The sequence below is a fragment of the Crotalus tigris genome, unplaced genomic scaffold (genome assembly GCF_016545835.1).
Source record: "Crotalus tigris isolate CLP2741 ecotype Arizona unplaced genomic scaffold, ASM1654583v1 scf7180000024293.1627790, whole genome shotgun sequence".
NCBI classification, from domain to species: domain Eukaryota; kingdom Metazoa; phylum Chordata; class Lepidosauria; order Squamata; family Viperidae; genus Crotalus; species Crotalus tigris.
In genome coordinates this window covers 451,478-475,521 of record NW_024100466.1, presented here as the reverse complement: position 1 = coordinate 475,521, position 24,044 = coordinate 451,478, and the positions used below count along the sequence as shown (strand labels likewise).

The 24,044-nt window shown below is 51.1% G+C and overlaps 1 protein-coding gene across 3 annotated transcripts; it reads left to right on the top strand.

Annotated features, from left to right (window-relative positions):
* The first annotated feature begins 496 nt into the window (after positions 1-496).
* On the top strand, positions 497-23,852 carry GFRA2 (GDNF family receptor alpha 2). Of its 3 annotated transcripts, none has more exons than XM_039324202.1 (9): positions 497-957; positions 5,639-5,953; positions 7,312-7,395; positions 13,097-13,448; positions 17,078-17,175; positions 18,625-18,765; positions 20,483-20,661; positions 21,699-21,752; positions 22,758-23,852. In XM_039324202.1, exons 1-9 carry the CDS (start codon positions 912-914, stop codon positions 22,884-22,886), a joined length of 1,398 nt encoding a protein of 465 aa, XP_039180136.1. In that variant the 5' UTR covers positions 497-911; the 3' UTR covers positions 22,887-23,852. The 3 variants fall into 3 exon arrangements, with proteins under 3 accessions (XP_039180136.1, XP_039180139.1, XP_039180137.1); XM_039324205.1 differs by having other exon boundaries at positions 498-957; positions 13,100-13,448; XM_039324203.1 differs by lacking the exon at positions 497-957 and adding an exon at positions 1,190-1,330.
* The last annotated feature ends 192 nt before the right edge of the window (positions 23,853-24,044 follow it).

Here is a 24,044-nt window from a genome sequence, read left to right as displayed (position 1 = left end):
GATTCAAAACCACCCCGGACTCAGCCGCCGCAGACGCCAGCCCAGACCCGGCAGCGAGGAGGCTGGCGAGGCCCAGCCGGCGAGGCGGTCCGCAGAGCCCCCGGTAGCTTGCCCGCCCTTTGGAAGGGCAGAAGGGCGAGGCGGGGCGGCGGCGGGGGGAGAGCTGCCCCTGACCAGCCATCGAGAGAGCGGGGAGGAGGAGAAGGCCGGCGAGGAAAGAAGACGCTCCGCGCCCCTGCTCGTCTTCCGCCTCGCCACGGCCACTCCAGACCTTGCCCGGAGGCGGCCGGGGTAGTTCCGTAAGGCGCTTCGCGGGGGACTCGCGCGACCCTCAGGGCGCCCAGACGCCCATTCAAAGCGGCCCAACTGGCGAGTGGCGTCCACGCAGCCCACTCGGTTCGGGGGGGGGCGGCCAGGCCCAAGACAGCCCCCGCCCGCCCGCCACGTCTGGCGAGCCGGGAGACGGCACAGCCGACCGGGCGTGCAGCCTCGCGGCGCCTGAGCGGGACTGTAGCGGAGGATCTCGCTTGCCTCGCCCGCCGCCCCCGGAGCGACGGCCGCGGCGGTAGAGGGCGCGGGGACCGGGCGCCCTTTGACGGCGCGGACCACCCTCCGGCCTCGCTCCTCCCTCGAGGAGGGCCGCCCCCCGCCACAAAAGGGCCGCCCCGCTCGCCGCCCGCCCGTGCGGAGGGGCCGAGCGCCGTGTCCCGCAGCTGCCGCCGAGGGCCTGCCGGGCGGCGCGTCCCGGCCGTCGGTGCCTCTCCGCGTATCCCGCCTCGCCGTCGATCCGCCCTCGCGGCCGCCGCGATGCTGCCCGGGCAGCCCGAGAGGGCGCCGCCTCCGCCTCGCCGCGGCTGAGGGAGACCGAGGCTTTTCCGACGCCCCGCGCCCTGCCGAGGGAGCCGCCCGCCATGGCCCGCGCCCTCCGCCTCCTCCTCCGCCTCCTCCTGGCCCTGGGTGAGCGGCCGCGGCACCGAGAGGCCGGGGGGGAGCCCTGCGGGGGGGCAGGCCGGGCGCGGGCGGCTTGGAGCGCCCACCCGAAACTTTCGCGGGAGCTGCGGAGGGGGGAGGGCTTTGCGCCGGGGCCGAGGAGCCCCGAGGGAGGCTCGTCCTGCGGCGGAGGGGTGTGGAGGACGAGGCGGGGGGCGGGCCGAGCCTCCCTCTTCTCGCTCCCCCCCGCCCCCCCAGGGAAGGCAAGAAAGGAGGACGGGAGAGATGGGGGGGGGATCGGTCGTCGGCAGCCCGCAAGAGCGCGACGTTTAGTCCCCCCAACTGGGAGGGCGAATGGCGAGCTCCGGTTCTGGCCTTCAGCGCCAGCGGGACCCGGCTGGTGAGTCTTGGAACGGGCCGCGAGCTGGACCGCGGGCCACCAGAGGCTAAGTGCCGGAGGGAGACGAGGCGACTTCGCTGACCGCGGCTCGGCCGAAGCTCCCTGGGGACGGGAGGCGGCCCAAGGCAGCTGCTCCCTGCTCGCCCCCTTCGCAGCCCCTCAGAGGGCTGGGCGGGTGTCGCGAGGCCGCCACTCGGCCTGCCTGCCGATGGCCGGGGCGGGATGGGAATCCGGGGTCCCGACTTGGGCTCCGCAGGGAAAGGGGGAGATGCTTAGCCTGGGCCGGGCCCCCCAGGCGGTCGAGGCCTGGCGTTCCCGGTTGCTCCGCCCCTTGCCCTGACCGGGAGGCGGCGGCGGTGGAGGGCCCGGTGCAGAACCCGACTGTGGAACTTCAGGAATGGAAGTTTGTAGTCCCGTCTAATCCCGGGAGGCTTCTCTGCTTGGGGACCAGACGGGCATCCCAGAAGGGAGCGGCCCTGCGCCCAGCTGCCCCGTCTGCAGCAGCGGATCGGCTCCCCTGCAGTCGCGGGGCTGGGCAGGTTCTCTGCCGGGCAAGGAGCTTTTGCTGGGAGCCAAGTCAGAGCAGCCCTTAGCTTTGGGGTAGGAGAGATTCCTCTGGAGATGTGGATGTCACCACTGGAGGAGGAGGAGAGAGAGGCAGACTCTTTGGAGCAGCCTCCGGGCTGGGAATGCTGCAGCATTAACAGGACCTGCAGTGGGACCAGGACTTTGCCTCTTAGGTGTACAATTGACAGCAGAATGACAAAAGTGCCTTTTAGCCACCATGAAGCAGGAGGGTTATGTCTGGAAATGAGGGATCCCACAAGTGCTATAAGGACATTAAACGGCTTAGTGCTTGCCCTTGGACCTCAGGCCATCGAGCTGCAGCAGGAGGGCAGAAACGGCATTCCTGGTAGGATTTGGCACCCTTGTTCTGGTCTCCATACTTTTTGCACTGCTCTAGTTCAAGAAGGGATTTGAGATTGCTGTAGGCAGTGCTCCTTCCGCAGTTGGCTGTTCCTCTCTTATTTTTCCCTGGTTGATGTATCCTGGGCTGCTGCGTCCAGTTCTGGGCCCCTTATTTTAAAAGAGACATGGAGAGGCTGGAGAGTGTCTGAAGAAGCAAAAGGCTTAGCAGGAAAAACTGAGGAGGATCAATTGGCAGCCCTGGAAGTGTTTAGTCTGGAAAGAAGAAGATGTGGTAGCTCTCTTCAAGCATCTGAAAACTTGTCCTGTAGAAGATGAGAGAATTTTCCAAATACGTTCCAGGAGAGAAAAACGTGGGATTTAACGCATGGGCAAGAGGTCTCTGCTGGACATCAGGAAAACGTCAAGAGGAGGTGGTGATAGTGGTGGGCTTTCCGTTGGGGTAAAGAGAAGCTGATAGCTCTTGGCTCTGGGTTCCTGCTCTGGGCGAGGATGGGGATGTGCTTGTGGGTAATGATGATGCAGTTGGGGAACCTTTTCAGAGGGATCTATGCTTTTAGGGAGGCATCAGCACAGAGCTCTCTTAGCGGCACCTGCCACAGCCGGAGGTCCATCAACTACTTGAAGTCCTGCGCTGGGTTAGCTCTCGCACTCCTGGCACTGGGAAGACCCTTTCCCCAGGAAGCGTCCTTTAACACCCCTGGCGTGGCTGCCTGGCTGCCTCTCGCTCCACTGGCCGGCATCAAGAGTTCCCCTGCCTGGGTTGCTGCCTTGGCTCCCTTGTGGCCCCACTCTCAGTTTTGCCCATGGATGTGGGCTTTCGGGCCGACCTGGCTGCCTCCAGGCTTTACCCTCCAGTCAGAGTTGCTTTGTGTGCAGCTTTGGGAAACGCCATTTGCAGAAGACCAGATCGGGGGCTTCAACATCAGAAGAGGCAGCGGAGATGCTGGGTTTGGGGTTCCAGGGTTCTCATTGCTGTTGTGAGCTGTCCACAGTCCTGCTTCTTAGGATAGGCAGTCAGGTTGGTTTTAGAAATGAATAATTTCAAAATTATTATTGAGGGCTTGGCCAGAGAATTCAACCTGCCCCGGATGACACTGGCAGAGGAAGCTGCACCTCTAGGCCACCCCAGTGTCCCCTTCTTTGCCAGCCTGCTGGGACGGCTGGGCTGGAACTCACTCTCCCATCACCTGCGGGGGCTGCCTGGTGGGCAGGCCGATTTCAAGGCTGCCAAGAAGGAGCTGTTTCCTGACCACATTTTTCGGCTGCTGCTGCTCCTGCTGGAGGCAACTAAATGCCTTTCTGTCTAGTGCCACTTGGGGAGGGGGCTGCAAACCCCCCAGAAGCCAGGAAGCCTTCCCGGCAGCAGTGCTATCAATTGCCACTATGGTTATTGATGCAGAAGCGTCCCTTGGAAAGGCCTTTCATGTTGACACTGGCCCCTCTTCAGCTGCCAGGCAGCCGGACCTTGTGCAGCGGGAGATCCAGATGTGTGGCTGTGCAAGGCTTGCTTTTCAGCAGGCAGAAGGAAGGGGGGAAATGCTTGAGTGGCCCCTGATCTTCCTTGTGCCGGCAATTGATCCCGATGAACCTCTGCCCCATTCTGAGGTTTGGGAAGGGCATGGCCTCCTGCAGCCTCGGCTGGGTAGAAACTCCCTCATTCCCAGCCAGGGCTGTTCTGACACAAAGCAGCCGTTCCCTCCCAGGAGGGCCCTTTGGGCTAGCCTGGCCCAGAAAGATCAAAGTGAGGTAGGGCCGGTTTTCTCAGAGCCCCAGCAGAGCGACCCAGAAATGGGGGGGGGCTCTTGCTCCTTACAGCCTGCAAAAGGGTTGCTTGGGCAGAGGGGGCAGGGGCTGGAGAAGGGGAGGGCCACCTTCTTAAGCCTCTGCCTGTCGCAGCTCAGTGGGGCCATTTCTAATGCCTGCGACAAAGTGTGTGTGGCACCAGGCATAGATGGGACGGGGCCTCACATTCTTTCTTTTGCAGACTTTGCTCAGAGCTCCCCAGCTGCTCTTGCTCTAGAGCAGGGGTGGCGAACCTATGGCACGGGTGCCAGAGGGGGCACTCAGAGCCCTCTCTCTGGGCACGCACGCCGTCGCCCCAGTCCTAGGCCTTCAGCTGGGTTTTATAAAACCTTTTCGCTTTAGCTTCCGCCACCGTGTGCAAAAAAAAAAAAAAGGTTCAATCAGTCAATTTCAGCTTCTCGCAGGAAAAGAAAAGATCTTGCAAAGTTGGAATTGATTGATTGAACTTTTTAGTCCCACCCAGTCTGCCATTACCACTGCAGCCACGCCCACCCCCTGGGCCACACCCAGCTGGCCCTTGACGATGCATAAGTGGGCTTTGGGTTGCAGTTTGGGCACTCGGTCTCTAAAAGGTTCGCCATCCCTGCTCTAGAGGCAGTTGCTCGTGTTACTCGTGAGGAAGGGAGTGGAAAGTCTTGATTTTGGTGGCTGCAGAGTGTTTGGAGGCCTGCTGGGAGGGCCCCCCTTCCCTCCTCAGAGGAACTCAGCTGCGCAGGGGGGATAGTTGGGACCGAGGGCAGAGGAGTCCAAGAGAAGGAACCCCATCCGTCTCCCTTCCGCCTTCCCTCCCTGGATCCCCTCTTGCTATCTTGCAAGCCACTTCCGGGGTGCTGGGGGTGGTGTCGGGTCAGCCAGCCTACTTTCCCTACTCTCTCTGTCTCTAAGACAGGGAAGGGTGTGATTCCAGGTTTGATCTCCTGACCCTTCTGGTTTCTGCCCGTTCTGCAGATTAACAGGGTTCTATTTGGGGGGAGGGTTAACATGTATCAGCCTGGGGGAATCCTTCAGTGACCCAGAAGAAGAGTCTTGGGCCAGCTGGAGGGGTGGGGGTACTGTTGCTGCTGTGTCTGCCAAGGCAGTTGAGGGCGCCCATAGCCCAAAGCAGCCCCGTTGTCCCCCCTCCCCACCGCTTCACTGCAGGTAGTCTGCTTTCCTTTCTACGTCAGCCTCCCTCTCTTTGGCTATTTGAATTCCCCATGTCCTTTTGGGCCCACCTTGAGAGGGTGCCCACTGTGCGGTAGCCCCAGCCTGGGAAGGCTGCCAAAGAGGGCTGGAGGAAAGCTGTTTTTCAGGGCTGAGGATGGCCTGGAAAGCATGTGAGGGTCCCTTAGCTTCTCCAGGAGGGCCAAAGTGAGGGTGGTTGAGGTGAACTTGGTGGAAGGCTGGTGAGGTGCCTGCAGGAGTCCTGATCTGGCTCCTTCTTGCCAGATTGTGGACGGGGGTGGCCAGAGAAGAAGTCCTGGAGGGTGTTGGATGCTGGAGGAGACCACATGTGTGTGTGTGGGGGGGGAGATGGCACCAGCTGCCCTGAGGATCTGCTCTGATCCTGACATGGTGGTTCTTCTCTCTCTCCAGGCAGAGTGCTCCAGGCCTGGACTGAGCTTTCCTCGCCAGCCACCCTGAGTGGGCATGGTTGGCAGAGCCCTGTGGACTGTGCCCACGCCAGCGAGCTTTGTGCTGCTGAGGCCGTCTGCAGCTCAAGTTACCGCACTTTGCGACAGTGTCTGGCTGGCCGAGACCACAACACCCTGCTGGGCAACAAGGACTGTCAGGCAGCACTGGAGGTGCTGCAGGGAAGCGCTCTGCACGGCTGCCGCTGCAGGCGCAGAATGAAGAAGGAGCTGTCCTGTCTGCAGACCTACTGGAGCCTCCACCGGGGCTCAGCCGGGGGTAAGCCTGGAGCTGGAGGGTCCTGGGATCTGGGCGGCAGGGGGAAACATGACGTGAGCTATGCACACCCCCACATGGGAACCGGGGGCCTTGCCCCAGTTGTGAGATGCAGGATGCACCCTGCGACGGCTCTGCAGTTGTAGAATTGCTGTGACCAAAGACAAGTCCAGAACTGATGCTGATTCCGCTGCTTCTGCTGCCAGCCATGCTCCCTGGGCCCCCCTGCCTAGGTGCTGCCCAGGACACCTTCCTGCCTGCTGCTTGATGGAAGGTTTCATCCCAAGTCAAGATTCCTGCCCCCCACCCACCCTAGTATCAGTTGGCTTGGCAAAGCCATTGCCAAGAAGATGGAATGGCTTGTCCTGGATGCTCTTTGGCACTGGGGCAGGCCCCTGACCCTGGCTGGTGGAAGCTGCTCCTAGTCTTAGTTCACCAATGTTGCATGAGAAAGCCCCCTCCTCCCAAAAGCCTCACTGCCACAGTTGGGACAGCAGCTGCTCCTAGAAGACCCCGGAGTGGACGGTGTGCCTTGCAAGGCTGATCTGGGCATGGTGAAGGGGAAGGTCTGACCCACCTACCCCCTTGGGATGCCAAGAGGTTGGTGCCCAGGCTACTTCTCCTTTCTCACATGCCCCCAGAGAGGTTTCCTCTTCAAGCTCCCCCCCCTCCTCATGGAGCCAGACCTCCCTCTGATGGTCAGGAAAGTTGAAGCTCCCCCCCCCTGCAGCCCATGGGAAGGCATCCTGTATCTCTTTGGTCCCGGTGCCCAGCGCTTGCCCAGGGAGGCTGAGACAGTCCCTCTCTTCCTCTGCTGCTGTAGCAATGACAAGCTCAGCTAGAGGGGCTGCAGGATGGAAAATGCACCCCCCCCCTTTTGGGTAGAAAAAAAATACCTGGCAGGAGCAGCCAGCAGCCCTGGGCAGAAAGTGTGTCAGCCTCCCCCGGCTTGATCTGCTGCCCCATTTCAGTGGGAGCACTCCCCAAGGACAGCTATACGCTTTCCACTGACTACAGTTGCTGGGGATGATGTGGGTTGTACGCCCAAAGGTCTGAAGGGGGGCTGTCCTAGGTAGGGGCTTCTTTCTGGTAGGGAAATGCAGGTTTTGAGAATGCAGAGGCCCGGGTGGCTATCCGGGCAAGGCCCCAGGGCTCCCAAAGCTCCTAGAGCCACAGAAACAGTCCCCAACCCAGCCTGGCGTCAGTGGACAGTGCAGGTCAAGGAGTAGGGCACCCTAGTCTTCTCCAGCTCCCCACTTAAGAGGAGCCCATCTCTACCCTGCCCACTAACCTTTTACCTCTTGCAGTTATTCTAGACCCGACTTGGTGCAGGTGTTAATTTTTTCCTTCTCTGTTTCCAGGAGAAGAGTTTTATGAAGCTTCGCCCTACGAACCCATCAGCTCTCCTCTCTCTGATGCCTTCAGACTTGCTTCAATTGTCTCAGGTACTTTGAAAAAAGAATGGAAACAGCTACTTCTTCATCCACCTGTTTCCCCCTAAAATGTTAGCTGCCTCTTTGTCCTCTATCCTCATTCTGCAACAGTAGGCCTCATTCAAGAGGAAGCTTCTGGCCATAAGTGGCTGTCTGAAGGCGCCCCTCTGCTTTTATTGCATCTGCTGATAGCTGTGCAGAAGCCCTGTTTAGAAGACCTGGTCTCTATTAGATAGGGAGCCCCCCCAAACATTCACCAGGGAATATGATTCAGGTGATCTGGTGGATAAAGTTGCTCAGATTTACTCTGCTATGGACACCGATTGGGCAGAACAGACTGAGGTTCCCGGGTTACAACCTAGTGGAGTGATCTGGGATGAGTTTGAGGAAACTCTCTGTGCTGTCAACGTGGCCACTTGTTTACTGGATCTGGAGCCCTTCTGGGTGGTGAAAGCAGCTGGTCTCTTTGATGGAGGGGGTGAGGCCCCCAGCTTGGAAGAGGTAAAAGTGTGTCCCAAGGGTGCTTTTTCAGGAGGCAGTTGGACTTTCTTGTTTTTCTTTGAAGACGTTTCACTTCTCGTCCAAGAAGCTTCTTCAGCTCTGACTGGATGGTGGGGCTGTTTTCTGCCCCCCCCCCCCCCGTCACGGCTGAAGACAGGTGCAGGCTGTTGGGGATGAGTCTGTGCTGTTTGAATCTCAGACTGAAGCACAAACGGTTCCTGTCGTCTGCAATGTTTTCTGGAAATCCGTTCATATTCTCTCACCATTCGAAGGGTGTTTCATCCCAAAATGCATAGCTAAATGTCTACGGAGATTCTCAAGTCATCCAGGCATGGTTGTCTCACACACTTGCAATACAGAGACAGGTTTCCCCCACAAATCTCAGCAGCTTTGGCTTATAAGAGTTGCAAATCAAAGTGGCACACGGGAAAGCAGGCAGGCAGAGAGCGTCAGAGTTTGTAACAGATTTCCCAGCTGGCCCAGCTTCATGGTTGTGATGTTCACAAGTCCAGGCATATGGAGTGGCAGTTAGCGGGCAGTTGTCATCAAGGAAGAGCTTTTTCCTCCTGCTCCATTTAATAGAAACAGCCCCAGTGTAGCTCCTTGGTGGGGCGAGACTCCTTCCACACAACCAGTCTTGCAGACCGCCTTTGCTCTCCTCTTGTGAGGAATGCTGCCTGCGGAGGAGAAGATGGTGTGAAGGGCTGCAGTGAAGCGCAGTTTCCCAGGAAGCAGGGAGCACATGTCAAGACGGGGTGGGTGAGACAGGGGTGGGTGAGACAGGAGGCGTCACAGCCCAGAGCCGGATCGGAGACAGAGGAAGAGATTTTGGACAGCCGCTCCCTAGAATCTCCCAGGGTGTCTCTATTGGGGTGAGACTAATAAAGGTTTAATCTGGCAAGATTCTGTCTATTTGGTGTAAGTAGATAAAGAACTGAACTCCGACTGGGCTGTCCTTAGTCATTCTTGGACTGGGCCTGACAACTCTCTTTGCAGCCTTGCAGTGGGAGGGCGGAAATTCATCTTCAGAGGACAACAGCAGCCATGTCTGCCAGTTGCTGTTTTGCCCCACCCCCTCTACCGCCTCCCTTCCACCATGGCAGCCTTGGTGCACCTGGTGGCGTGGCTGCCAAAGCACAGGGCTCAGTTTGTGGTTCTGGGGTTGGCATTTCTGAAGCCCCCTCCCCGTGGCCCTTGGTCCACTGCACCCCAAGGTGAAGGCAGTTCACAGTGGCTCCATTTGATCCAAAGGGCTCCCAAAGCAGAATAGATGGGGGGGCTGGTTGTAGGTCAGCTCTACCCTGCTCTGACCGGGGCCCCGTTGCAGGGAGACCTTTTGGCTGGCAAACTGCTGTTACTTGGATGTAAACCTGTATTTTGGAAAGGCTTTAGAAGCTGGTAGTTGGAAGTTTAATAGGCACTTTTCCATCTTTGGGTTGTCATTGGCATGACACTTTTTATTTATTTATGTAGCCCTTGGCATAATTTTAGTACAATTATTCTCTAATTTTGAAACACTTGATGGTGCTTCAGGCTGGAACTGCTGCCAGTGGACAACCGCCTCTGTGGGACTGATGACCCTGGGAGCATCTGTGGGAGTCTCTGGGTGGCAATTCTATGGACAGGATATCTGGCTTGGCGTTAGAAGACAGATCTGCAGAAGTCTGCTCCAAGGAATGCTAGCTTAGGTTCCAGTTGACAATAGATTTCTTTTTCCATTTTGAATTGAATCACCATCCTTAAGCTATTTAGCTGGTGGAAAATAGGACCGATGCCACACTGAGAAGCATTTAGCTGTTGGATTCTGGGCTTAACCAGAACATGTTTTCAGGAAGGGAGGACTGAGAATGTGGGAGGAAACAATGCTAAATGCTAATGGGGAGTGTCACTTTTCCAGCTGCTTTGGGATGTAATAGATTAGCCAGGTTGGATCCAGAGATGTGGAAAGCCAGTTATTTACATCTCAGAAACTCGCAATGCAGAAAAAAGTGGAATGATTTTGTAATTCCTATGATTTGGGGATACTTCTGTTGGTGATAGTATTTTTAGTAACACAATCTCACTGCTGACCCACAATTGCTTTTGATCTATAACTTAGCTCACAAATATTATGACCAAATCCATAGTGTCCCTAATTTGTTCCATTTGTCCGAAATGGTGTAGGGTTTCTTATATAAGTTTATCTTATATAAGTTTTCTTTATATGCTACCGCTTTTGTAAGCTGAATGTTTTTATCCCGAAGTTTTTGCCAGTCTTCCAAATCTATAGAATATCCAAAATTCTTTGCCCATACTATCCTTGTTTCTTTCGTTTGTTCTTCTTCCATCTTCCAGTTTTGAAGAAATTTATAGAGTTTTCTAATCAAATTCTCATCTGTTTTTAACAAAATTTTATCCAATGGGGTCTGTTCTTTATAAAAACCTATCGATTTTATATCTTTTTCGTATCTTGTTTGAATTTGCAAGTAGGACCACCATGTCAAATCAATACCTTGTAATTGTAAAGTTTGCCTGTCCTTAAGTTTTCCCTCTTTATCTAAAATATCTTTATAATTAACAAGTTTGTCATAATTAATCAAATTTGGATAAGCAAGTGCTTCCATTGTTGAAAGCCACTCAGGTATTTTCATGTATATTTTATGTTTAATTTTCTCCCACTCTGAAAGTAGTACGTTTCTTATCGCATGATTCTGAAAGTACTTATGATTCTGAAATGGTGTAGGGTTTCCTGCTTGAGCAGGGGGTTGGACTCGATGACCTCCAAGGTCCTTTCCAACTTTATTATTATATTATATTATTATACTTCATTTTGTTTATTCAGTCCTCTTCTTAACGTCCAAATAATTTTGAACCTGTTTTTGTCTTTTGTCTTTTGAAATCCTAACTTCAGGTCTTACAAGCTCTTCTGCAACCACTCCATCAAAGTTTTGAAGACTGTCAGGTCTCAGGCTAAGCCTGCAGTTTAATGAGGGGGAAATACTTAAAAATAAAGAAACATTCACTGGGAAATGACCTTCATCTAACTGAAGATCATATGCTATTTGTGCGCCTATTTGTCTTCACTCGTCATATTCTATTCTTATATTCTATTCCTTATAGTCTAGCACAGCCTCTGCTTCTTGAGTTGGGGTTGGAGTGCTCTTTCTGTGGCTGGACCACTTTGGCTCTAGTCTTCGGATGCTTCTCGTGGCCCTTCGGTGGCCCTTTGCAGGTTTTCTGAATCCTGGAGGTGCCCAGAAGTCACTTTGCCATTTGAGACTGGACTAAATTAGTATTGAACAGATTGGGGTTAATTATAGTCAATATTTGGAAACTAAACCAATTTAAAATCATGTGAAATGTCAGGTCCCAAGAACATGGAGATCCTTACGAATAATTTCCTTCATTGTTCTTCACCTATAGACAGAATCTAGCTGGACTGAAGAAATTATTTGCCTAACTATGGATATTCTCTCAGAGATGCTAGGGAGGAGCCCCATTTTAACACTCTTCCTGCCTGCCAGACATTCCAAGCTCTGCTCTCTTTTTGCCCTCTGGTAAGCAGCCCCTCACTCCTGGGAATCCATTCCACCACATCAAATGTCTTTTCCAGCTACATTTATTAACTCTTATTCAATACCTCATCAAGATCTTTCTTTTTTAAATGTACTTTTATTACTAGGTCCGGCAGTTGGGAATCCATCTGTTGGTGATGCGTTCTGTCTCACATTTTTCTGTCTTACCTAGAAGTCGGTTGTGGTCTATTTTGTCAAATGCCTCACTGAAGACTAAGCTAACTATGTCCACAGCATTTAGCCACTTTTTCAGAAAAGGCAATAAAGTTTGTCTGGCAGGATCTGTTTTTAACAAACCCATGTTGGCTTCTGGTAATAGCTTTGTTCATTTCTAGGCACTCGCAGATTTGCTGTTTGATCATCTTTCCATTTTTTCCAGGATTTTCACAGGTTTTGATGTCAGGCTTAAAGATCTGTAGTTTCCTAGATCCATTTCTCCCCCCCCCCATTTTTTGAAGATAGGAACCCACATCAGCTCTTTTCCAGTTCTCTGGTATTTCTCTGATGCTTCAGGAGCTTTGAAAGATTCCACGTCTACAACTCCTTCAGAACTCTGGGTTATGATACATAACCCATATGGTCTACAGTGGATAGGCGTTTTCTTACCATATTGTTGCTTATTTTGACGTGGATTCCCATTCTGTCTCCTACCTACGATACTATTTTTGATAGGTTGGATTATTTTTCCTTTTGTGTGAAGGCAGATGCAAATAATGAGTTGAGCAGTTCTGACAGCTCACGGCATATATCTTAATAAATTGTGATATTTTTCATTTATGTTTTCTGGAATAATAACTAATAAGTAATATAATTACACAATTAATAATTATAACCAACAAGAATTTCTTACTGTTCAAATTTTATTTTGGGCGTTTTTGAATATTTTAATGTATTTCTTTCCAAATCATTTAAGGGTTTTTTAAATAACCACCATGCATAATACAGTGCTCCTTTTTTGTTATGGCATTTCCAAAATTTATTGCTATATGATTTGGTAATTATTGACAGAATTATATCCCATCTGTTAAACATTTAATACCAATGTTATACTACAACTGCAACTTGTAGTAAATTCTACTGCTGTGTCATATTTTAATAACAATGTGAGATCTAATTACCTGCTTGTCTGTCTGTCTGTTAGGTTCTGTATAAGTCTTGCAAATTCTATCATTATTCTCAGAATTTCTCCTTTTTCAGGGCTGTTGTAACTTCGGTCATTGAACAAATGGCTGTAAGTTGAGGACTACCTGTGTCCTCCCAGTCTCCCTGACCCATCAGAGCAGGGGTGGGTGGGCAGGGGCTGTTGGGGGTCCCCTTCCTTGAGGAGGAACGGGAGCTCACCCTGTCTCGCTGCATTTGAGTCTCAAGCCCTGGCTACCAGCTTCAACTGCTCAGCCAGACCAATAAAACTTTAGTTTTTTTCACATATCAAGACCTTTTTAATTTTTTCCATAATTCATTGTCATAGTTGTGAAATGTGTCTGATAGGAAGTAATGAAGTCCGGGATTTGGGTGGCCTGATCCAGGTAGGATCACCTTCATGAGGGGGACACAAAGCCCTCCTCGCCCCCAAGACCTCTACTAGCTAGAGAGGATTCATCCGTCTGTCCGGGCACTCGTCCCAGCTTGTCCCTTCCCTGACTCTCCTCCTTCCCCAGCAGGGACCGACTCCGCAGTCGCCTCCAGGAGCAACCCCTGCCTGGACGCAGCCAAGGCCTGCAACCTGAACGACAACTGCAAGAAGTTCCGCTCCGCCTACATCTCCACCTGCAACAAACATGTCTCGGCCACCGAGCACTGTAGCCGGCATAAGTGCCACAAAGCCCTGCGCCATTTTTTTGACCGGGTGCCCAGCGCATACAGCTACCGGTTGCTTTTCTGCTCCTGCAAGGACCAGGCCTGTGCAGAACGCCGCCGGCAGACCATTGTCCCCGACTGCTCCTACCAGGAGAGGGAGAAGCCCAACTGCCTGGCTCTGCGGAGCCGGTGCCGAGCGGAGCCATTCTGCCGGTAAGGCCTGCTAGGTTCTCGGGGGGGGGGATGAAGGCGGGGCGCCTCTCTGATTTCACGTTTTAGGAATTCCCACATTCTGTGGCTCTCCATCTGGGTGGACCCAAAAGTGATCAGTTCCCACGTAGGACAGGGTGGGGGAGATTTTGGACTGGACTCCTCAACAAGGCTTGATGAGACTGGGGGTGCAGATCATGTTTAAATCTGAAATCTGCTCACCGAGCCGGAGGATTTGGGGGTTTCTCACTTCGTAATGTTGCTATGTGGCACCAGGGAGTTTGGGTGCATTGTTTGGCCTTTGTCACATGGTTGAGGGATAGGCAGGGGTTTAAACCCATCTTCCAAAGAGATGGCAAAGTCCTCCTTCAGCTGCCACTCTTGAGGGAAATGGTCCTGGTCTTCAGTTAAGTGGGAGCCCCTCTTGGAACTTGGGAAGAAGCGGGCCAGTCTCTGCAACTGGCTTTTCCTAAGAGCTGAGGATATCTGGAAAGCCTCTGAAGGTCTGCCTCTTGGAGGAGAAACAATGTACGGGGCCCCCAAGGAGGCTTCCTTCATTAGGCATGACTCACCCATTGGATCAGCATCTTGCCGTTGCTGTCTGTTGCTTTCTGATTGTCTGGGTTGGGAACCCTCTAAATCAATAAAGAAATGAACTTGCTCTGCAGAGAGCCAGGGCAGGGGTGGGGGCAGAGAATGGAGTCCAGTTTTGGTAATTTGCTGGTTGCTAATTCCATACAGTCCAGGGAGGCTACCTAATTAAATCAACCACTAGTTTTAGCAGTAATTATCATATTATCCCTTCCAAATGAGATATATCAAAATAATTGTCAGGATGCCAAGCAGTGTATCTTTTTTTTAAAGCACAATATTTCAACAAAGATAAAAAAGCAACAAATCACAGCAGTGCCAATAAGACAGAAATTCTCAAAGTGAGAAAAACTAAGACGTAGGAGGGAGAAATGTAAGGTACCCCGCCTGGGCAGGAAAAATGTAAGGCACAGTGTTGGATCTGGCAAAGACAGCAGAGGAGGTTCTTGGTTAATGACCACTTATTCAGCGACCGTTTGAACTTACGACGGCACTACTAAACATGTACTTACAACTGGTCTCAATGTTTTGGCCATCCTAAGGCCTCACAGTCAAACAGTCGTGAGTTGTGATTGAAAACAGCCTGGATTTCTGACCATCGCAGCATTTTGCAGTCGCCAATTGCAATTTGTGACTTTCCCTGCCAGCTTCCCACAAACAAAGTCATTGGGGAAGTAAGCAGGAAGACAGACATTGCGGTCAGGTGAGATCCTCACTGAGCAACCCACAGTGATCCCCTTAATGATAGGAACAGAGACTGCTGGAACAATTGTGGCTAAGTGGCCTGGTCACATGAAGTCAGCCTTTTTGACTGCATCTCTTAGCAGTGTAAATTCCAGTCTCAATTACTGTCACTGAGGATTGAAAGAAACTCTTTCCTACCAGCTGTCAGCTAGTGAAACTGGCTGCTTCTTGAGATGATCAAATCTTCTTGGTTGGAGAATCCAGATGATCCTCTGCTCTAGCTTGGATGAGACCCCCAAAGCAGAGGTCCTCAACCCCCAGTCCATGGACCAGTACCGGGCCATGCCAACAACCGGTCTGCACAAACAAGCAAAGCCCCATCCGTGGGATGCAGGAACACACAAAACCACCCCCTCTCTGGTCTGTGGAAAAACCTTTCCATGGAACCGGTCCCTGGTGCCCAAAAGGTTGGGGACCTATGCCCCAAACGACCGTCAAGCAGAAAGAGTCCAAGGTTGCAATGAAATCTCAGGCTAAACCTGCCTAAGGCCTCCAACTAGCCCTGGTAAAGTTTTCCTTCCAGATCCTTTATTTTTTTGAACAGTTTGCCCATTTTTAATCCTAGAGCACGCATAGAATAATACTTAATCTGCCTTGAATCCTCCCATACATCCTGTGACTTAGTTTCTCAGACTTCCACAGTTGCCCTTCTGAGCAAGGATGGCTTTTCCTCCCTTGATTGCAAGAGCTAATGGAGTCTCCCTCCATTTTCTGCTTAGATTCTGCAATCCAGGCAACATTGCATCCCCATCTTAGCCCAATGTGGGGTGATTTTAGTGTTTGTGTTTGTGTTTGTGTATGTGTCTTCCTGCAGATGAAGCTTTGCAAACTTGTGCTCCTTGCACAATGAACAGAGCATCTTAGAGTCTGAGGCAAAGTAGGTGGTTTAAATCCTCAAAGGCCAAGAATCTTTCATCAAAGAGGAAAACGTGCCTATTTACTTTTGGTATCCTTCACGAAGGAGTTCCCTTGATCTGTTTTTATTCGTGTCTTTTTCAGATTAGCTCATAAAATGAATGCAGCTAACCTCGGCTCCTCTTTTCCACTCCCCTTTGTCCTTGCTGGTCTCTGTCCCGTGTTCTGGAGTGCTTGCCAGCTGCCTTTAAGGCTCCCCTTTTGCTCTGCCCCCTCTGCCCCCTTCACCACTCTGAGAGAGTCGCAGAGAGTGAGGCGCCTGGCAGCCAAAGGTTTGCATTTGTAGGGCCCAGTGAAAAAGCAACACATGGCTTGGACAGGATGAAAAGGCCTTGGAGGGCAGGGCCATCGGGCGGGTCATTTTGGTGGTCCTTGCGACTCGGAACTCCCCCACAGCACTGCTTGTATTTAACTATCTGCCTGTCAGATAAATTAAATGGATAGGTGTCCTGCATCGGATTATATAATTCATAACAGAGGATTCCTCATTCCATCTGGAATCTTGTTGATTTATTCCATATATCCTTTAGTTTGTGATGGTCTGTGGTTTTAAGCAAATAATTATTTATAATTTAATCCATATTTCTGTAGGAAACTTGGCAAAATACTCTGTTTTGGAACTCAGGCACGAGGGCAAAAAAACAATTCAACGTAGCATTTACCTAGAGTTCTCCAAAGTCAGGAATTGACACATGTTTTTTATAAAAATTCAGGCTCATACCTCTTTGGATACGTGTTGTTACAGTTCCTGTGCTGCTACCTCATGCAAACTGGGCTCTGTTTTAACCCAGAAAATGCCTCCTGGGGTGTCCCAATGCCAGCCAGAGGTGGCCTTCATGGCATTCCAGAAGCAGATTTCATTCCCAGCCCCAGAATTTTGGTGGAAGATCAATTTATTTAGATGCCTCTGAGGGAGGTACAAACGTTGCCTGGCAGAACGTAGGCAACCTCGGTTGTCTGTTTTCATGTATTGTGCATTTGTGGGTTCTCTTGGTGAGCTGGTCTGTGCAGGGGGCTAATGGTGGTAATTGTCGTGATTGTTAGGAAGTGGCCAGCATGACATCATGGAGAGCTGTTATCTTCCTACCAAAGTGGTACCTATTTATCTATTCCCGTTTGCATGCTTTCAGATTGCTAGGTTGGCAGGAGCTGGCATGAGGACAGGAACTCACCCTGTCGCATGGAGCTCAGGTCTCGAACCTTGGCTGCCAACTTTCCATCCGAGAAGTGGAAAGAAGGAAATAGGATTTCAAAGGTGTAACAAAGCGGGTGGGAATTTTCCAACTCCCTACCTTCCTCCTTTCACGCAGAATGCGAGGCCAAGAGCAGGTGCTGTCGGTGCTCTCTTTTCAGTAATTCTAACTGGCTCTTCTAACTGGCAGGTCAAGACTGGCAGATTTCCATGCCAACTGCCAAGCCTTCACCAGCTGCTCCAGGGGCAACTACCAGGCGTGCCTGGATGCCTACGCTGGCCTGATAGGTAAGTCTTACAGACCAGGAGAGGGTCAAGTAAGAAGGTTACTACTGTACCCATTCTTGGGTCCAGCCAATCTGGACAATTTTCATCCCATCAGCAATCTTCAGCCAGCCTCCAGCTTCAGACTGGGGTACAACACTGGGAGGGCCACCCTGGTGTCTGGAGCCTGTGAAGGTCTGGATAGGGAAGGTCAGCTTGCAGTTCATCCTTGCCAAGATTGAGAGGCACGGGTCTTGGCTCCCGTTATCCAAGAGTTGGGGGAGTGTCCATCTTTGGCTCTGGATGAGGTGGCAGACAGTAACTCTGGCCAGGGTCTTTGCCCAGCTGCCCCTCGTGCCCCAGAAGTGCCCATTCCTAGACCCAGAATTTTTGCTCTTGGTAACTCGCGCCTTGGTCACCTCCTGATTGGGCTGTTGCTACACATTCTGCATAGGGCTGCCCTTGAATACCATCTAAAAGACGCTTCAGTCAGCAGACCGCAGCAACAGCAGCAGCAGCACAGTTAGGCTCCGCTCGCTGCGCCCAGGTGACTTTGCAAAAACTGCACTGGCTCCCAACAGGGTCCTGGATGCAGTTCAAAGCACTGCTGATCACTGAAAGTCAACCCTGCATGGGGGGGACTGGACTGCTTGCGCGAGTGCCTTGACCCAAGAACGTCTGCCTGCCCCATACGCTCCCATGGGGAGAATGTGCTCCCGGGCCCCTCTTTTAAACTTTGCCCTAGAAAGTTGTGCTCTGGAATGATCCTCCCATCAGACAACAGTTCCCAATTTTTCTGCCTTTAAGAAGGCTGCTAAGACTTGGCAGGGAGGAGCCACTTGACTGGAGCTCTCTTTGGGTAGTTTAATTATAATATTGGTTGCCATTCTATATTTTATAGGTTGATGGGGGGTTGCAGTTGGTCTTGTCTGGAACCTCATTCGCAAAAGCCACAACAGCCTTCCTCTCTCTGCTTCTCTTGCGTTCACAATTATGTGAACATTGGAATCATATATAATGTATGCTATAATGCCGTCTGCTTCTAAAATAAAATTCTTGTTCTAGAGATGTTAGTAAGATAAATGTGTGGATATAGCCTTCAGCCACATTATTTAAAGTGAAAAGGAGCAGGAAGAGAATAGGAATTATAACACTGATGTATTGCTTATCTTTCCTTAACTTACCCACCTTTTATCTCAAAGTGAATTTAGCAACCACGTGTTCTTTTGGGATTTTCAGTGGAGAGACTGAGCTTGTGGCTCACCCAAGTGGCTGAGTGGCAAGGAAGAGAGGGTGGTATGGCAAAAGGAGGGCCTTGAAGACTCGGGGGGGGGGGCTGAGCTGGGTGCAGATCGTGTCCCTGTGCAGGGGATTGTCCCGGAAGACCCTGACTCCATAGCTCAAATTGAAAGCTCCCTTCGGAGGCTTGGGAGACTGGATGCCCTGGAGACCCTCATTCCTCCTTTGCAACAGGTTTGGACCTGACCCCCAACTATGTGGATGCCAGCTTCAGCAGCCCGATGGTCTCCCTGTGGTGCTCCTGCCGAGGGAGCGGCAACATGGAGGAGGAATGTGAGAAATTCCTGAAGGACTTCACCGAAAACGCTTGTCTCCGTAAGCCTCCCGTGGATTCTGGGGCCCATCTGAAGCAGGGCTTCCTCCAGGCCCTTTCCTGGTGGGAGGGGTGTGTGGGTGTCCATCCTTTGTGCCCTGCTGGAGAGCCATTCCTGGCCTGTCTGTGGGTCAGCCAAGTTTCCTTAGCTTCAGGAGGAATATCCCTCCCCCACCGTTCCATCTGGCCAGGGTGTGTGTGTGGGGGGGAGGGGGTTGCATGCCTGGATTGCATGTTTGGGGGTCAGAGAGAGGAGGGGTTTAGCTGTTCTTCTGCCTTAATCCCAGTTTTAAGCCCTCTCCCAAGGCGTTCATGAGGAGAGGCGGTCTAATCTCGACCTGCTGCCCATTCCAGGCTTGGGTCTTAATCAGAGCCTTAAGTTTTTTTATGTTTTACTATAAAAAAATCTCTCTGCTAATCTAGAATTCAGAGAGTCAGTTTGGTGTTCTGGTGAAGGCAGCAGGCTAGAGGGTAAGAGATGGTGAGTTCCAATCCCACTTTAGGCAGAAAGCCAGCTGGGTGACCCTGGGCCAGTCACTTTCTCCCAGTCCTGGAAGGAGGCAATGGTAATGCACTTCTGGAAAACCTTGCCAAGGAAACTGTAGGGACCTGTACTCATATATTCATACAATTACACAGTTGGAAGGGACCTTGGAGGTCTTCTAGACCAGCCCCCTGATCAAGCAGGGGACCATATACTTGACCATTCTGGACAAGTGGCTGTCCTATCATTTCTGGCAGACCTCCAGTGATGGAGCACCCACAACTCTGGGAGGCTGTCCCACTCTTAGTTCTTCATCTCAGGAAATTCCTCCAGGCTGGATCTCTACTCGTCCACTAGACTTATCCAGGCAGTCTCTGAGAATCAGACATGAAGATAAACAGAGTTTTCCCTATGCAAAGCCAGGTTGGGGAGGGCTAAAATTCTCCCTCTTGGAGTTAATCGGCTGGGTTTGCACAGCTGATTAACACATCTCCTCTCTGTGCAACAATGAAATCTACGGGAGGAAGGAGCCCTCCTGCCTGCTCTGCCACTGTTGCAAGAAGCAGAGAAGAGGGTGGCAGAGCTGGGGTCGTCTTGTCATGAGAGGAGGGGAGAGTGGGGGGTCTCAGAGCCATTACCGCAGCTTTTGCCAACGGCCGTGATCTTTAGCAAGCATTCCTGGCCTTTCAAAACAGGCAGATGCTTGCCTGCATTAAGCGCCCTGGGAAGCTCAGCGTGACCCTGCTGGAGTGGGGGTAGCCTGATTTTTCCCCCCCCCCCGCCCCACAGATGCCCAGTGTTGCTGGTGCTTTGCAAGAGAAGGCAGGAGAGCTGCTTCTGCTTGTTTAAAAATAGGCTGACAAGCCAGAGGAGCCTGGGACATTAGTTCTAAGGATGGAACCGGTTCCTGGGGTTGTCAGTTCCCTGCTTATTCCCAGCCGCCCCTGGGCTTCTGTTCTTTGGGGGGGGGGGGCTTGGCAGATTCATTGAACGGGCAAAACTGCTCTTGATGCCTGAGGAAGACGCACAACTCCGTTCCCCAGTGCCCACTGCAGGGGAGAATGGCCTTCAGGGGATCCTGGGCCTGGGCCAGGGGTGGGCTGAGCACATTGGCAGCAAGTGGAGCTAGCGGCAGAAGAAACAAGGCCGGTCCGGTTTGCCAAAGGGTGGGGGAGGCCCCTCTAAGAAGAGTTCTTTCATAACTGTCTTTTTCGTCCCCCTCCCCTCCTCCTCAGGAAATGCGATTCAGGCCTTTGGCAATGGCAGTGACCTGACCTTCTTCCCCAAGGCCGTCCCGCCACCACTTCCCACCCTGCCTCCCTCAGCAGGAAAGGCTTCGTCTTTGCCCTACAACGTAAATGACAGCAGCCTTGGCGATAACACGGGCGTGAGCACCACATGCGCCTCCGCCGAGGTAAGACGTTACAAGTTTGCCCTGAGGTTTATGCAATAGTTCATGGAAGGCGCAAGAAATTTTACTCAGAACAATGTGGGTTTGTAATGCCAACTTCCATGGCCTAGACATAAATCTTATTCCGGGTGTTCATGATGAATTTATGTGAAGATCTTATTCAAAAGCAGATGAAGGATGGGAGACTGTTCCTTTTTTGTGAGCTGGAAGGAGAACAACGCAAGTCTACACCTGACGTGATAGGAGTAGAAGATAGGCAATGGACTTAGTGGGGTCTCCTTTGCCTACTGTACTGCTGTTTAAATGTTGGTTTAGGAGGGGGATTAAGCTGGGTCTGAATCTGGTGCCTGGGGAGAAAAGTGATTTAGTTTTATCCTGTTTTTATTGCTTCTTGTGCACCATCCATAATCACTGTATGAGATGGGTACCCAGAGAGGCTCTCTAAATAAGTAAAGAAATAAATTGATAGGAAGTTTATTGATTTATTTATTAATCAGATTCATAAGGCCACCCAGCTCACACTATGTGACTGTGGGTGATGTACAACAAACAAAACAAAGTATCCCCGTACACATTAAAACATATACAATACAAATGAAGGAGAATATTTGTAGAACTAGCTGTGCAATTGTGGACTGTCTTGAGATCTGGGGATTGTTGCTGTTATAAGTAGCAGCAATACAGATAGTCCTCAACTTATAAATTTTCATTTTAAAACTATTCAAAGTTATGATAGCTTCAGAAAAATTATGAACTGTGCTTGCACTTACAACTGCTGCACCAGCCCTGTGGTCACATGATTGCAATTCTGAGGCGTGGCAACTGGCTTGCAAGCACAAAGATTTATGACAGAAATTCTGCTCCCATTTCTGGATGTAAGTTGAAGACTACCTGTGTTAGTATCCTTTGGAACATTAGGATGTCAGAATAAGCTTTGTGATCTTCTCTTTCCACCAACTATAACTGAGGACTATTTCCGGAGAGAAGGAACTCTCTCACTTGGGCTCCTCCTAAATGTAGGTCTTCTTCTGTCTCCACAGGAAAGTGGAGCAAAGATTAACCAGTCCAAAGAGCAAAGTCTTTGCTTCTCAGAGGTAAGTGGCAGATGTCTATGAAAACCGATGCCAGATCTCTATAACATCTTTGACTAGCATTGTTTAGGTGAGGACTCCCAAATGCAATGAAAAAGAGAGTGGACCTTGCCAGATTGTCCACTGTAAGAGCATGCCAGATGCCCTCAGATCTTGGCCATATCCAGGTCATTACTTAATAGAACTCTAAAGTATAATGGCTTCAGCAAATCACATCCTGAGCATGACCTCCACACAATATCACCTCCATCTTTGTAAAAGGCCAAATTATGTTCTTCTGTTGGTTGCACGGTGGCAGCATTAGACACTTTCATCTAGTAGATTCCAATTGGTAGATTCTGACTAGTAGAAACTGCTTCTGCTCCTTTGTTTCCTGGGGCTCTTTTAGCAGGTGACCCTGCCAGAAATTAAACCTGGCTCCAGATACAGGAAAACATCTGCATGTATCTAGGTATCTTGCACCTACAAGCCCAACCCATCTAATAGAGTTGTTGTTGTGGGGAAAATAAGAGAAGGAAGGGGCATTAGCAAAAGATGCAAAAGACTAGGTCCATTTCTGAAAGTTCAATTTAACTGTGCATAGGAATCGTCTCAATTAATAGTCAGCACATGGTTAGAGTCAGATAAGGTCAAGGGCATTCAAAGGGGGTTGAACCTAGTTTGCTTGTGGCTATGTAGGGATTCTAGGCTGATCCCCCCCTTTTACTCTGTCCCCAGGTTCTGCCATTCCTTCTACAATATTTGCAAATCTTGAATTATTTATACAAATAATAATGACAATAATAAACAAACAAACAAATGGTCTTTCCTAAAAGGTGGGAGAATGGCAGAGCAGAGGATGCTCTGTGAATTCATGGTTCAGATTAGTTTTGAAGCAGGGATACTCCCCCTCCCTCCCATGCCAGGATTGCACAAAGGCATGAATGCCAATCCAATCTCTGAAGGGCATAATCTCCATTGCTGAAAGAAAGCTGGTCCTGGGGCTGAAGCTAGTTTTTTATCTTGCAGAAATCACTGACCACAGCTCTCGTGCCAGAGCAGAAGACTTTTGTGGACACCAGAGGATCAGGCAGCCAACTTTCCTTCACAGGAACTGTCTCTGCTCTCCTCTTCTTCCTTGTGAAAATGACCATATAGGAGGAACCTGGAATAAGACTTGCTGGGAGAGGGGATGGAGAGGGCCGTGCACACTCCCCTCCACCTGTAGGCCGTCCAGAATTCTCCCTCAGCCGTTGCCTTCTGGAGAGCTGCTCCCAAGGAGACACCACAGCTCTTGTAGAGGCCTCTGTGAGACAAGTCTTCATTGTGTAAGAATTGCCATGATGAGTGTGGAGGCCCTTGGTAGAGACATCTGGCTTGGGAATCCAGGTTCATTTCTTTCCAAGGATCCCAAACGTGGGCTGAAGTCCCACCAGTTTACCACCAGTGTTTAAAAGAGATCCAAGGAATTAGCTAGACAATTCAGAGGAGCTGGAGAGCTTGCCTCACACTGCCCAGCTTTTGCTCTGCAGGATGAAGGCAGCCATTCCCCATCCCCAAGTCACCACCCAAATCATTTTTGCTGCTTGAAAATGTTCTAAAACAGGTTTAATTTCCATTAAACTCAGAGGATTCTCAGAAGTGTCTAAACTTCATCTTAGGAGAGTGGAAAGTGAGTGAAATGCTTACAAGGCTGGTAGCCTCCTTAGGCAGAAGCCTTGAAGAGGTTGGACTGGCTGGCTGGAGTGCGTACAGAGCTGTGCCTCATGGAACAAGGAATACGACTACAGGTCCGGTGGAGTTTCTTGTTCTGCTGATTCTTCTGATTCTCCTGTCCATCTCTTCATCCTTTGTCCTGCCATCTCGGGTGGAAGCATCCAGATAGGCCAGCATTGATCCCACCAGACATATATATTGAAGTTTTCTCCTGCTTCCTTTCATGTTATTTTTTCAAGTCTAAAAATAAGAACAAAAGATGAAATACGAATATTATAAAGTTTAGTTTTCTAAAGCATAACTACAGCAGGGAGCCCTGAGCAGCCCTGTGGCCAGTGCAGGATTGGTCGACCGGAGAGCAGGGGAGCAGTTTGCAGATAACTCAATAAACGCTTATTGAGAAACCAACCGGTGTCCCGTGATGTTCACTGGCCCTCTGGGCAGAGCGGATGCCCCAGCCACAGGCAGCATCCTTGGTGGGCAACAGCAGAGACAGTGGGGGGGGGGCTGAGCTGGGAGAGTCTTCCCTGGTGACCAAATTGTTTTCAGCCTTTTTTTGTCCCGCACAATTAATCTGCCGCGGGCAGCCCTCCTATCCCA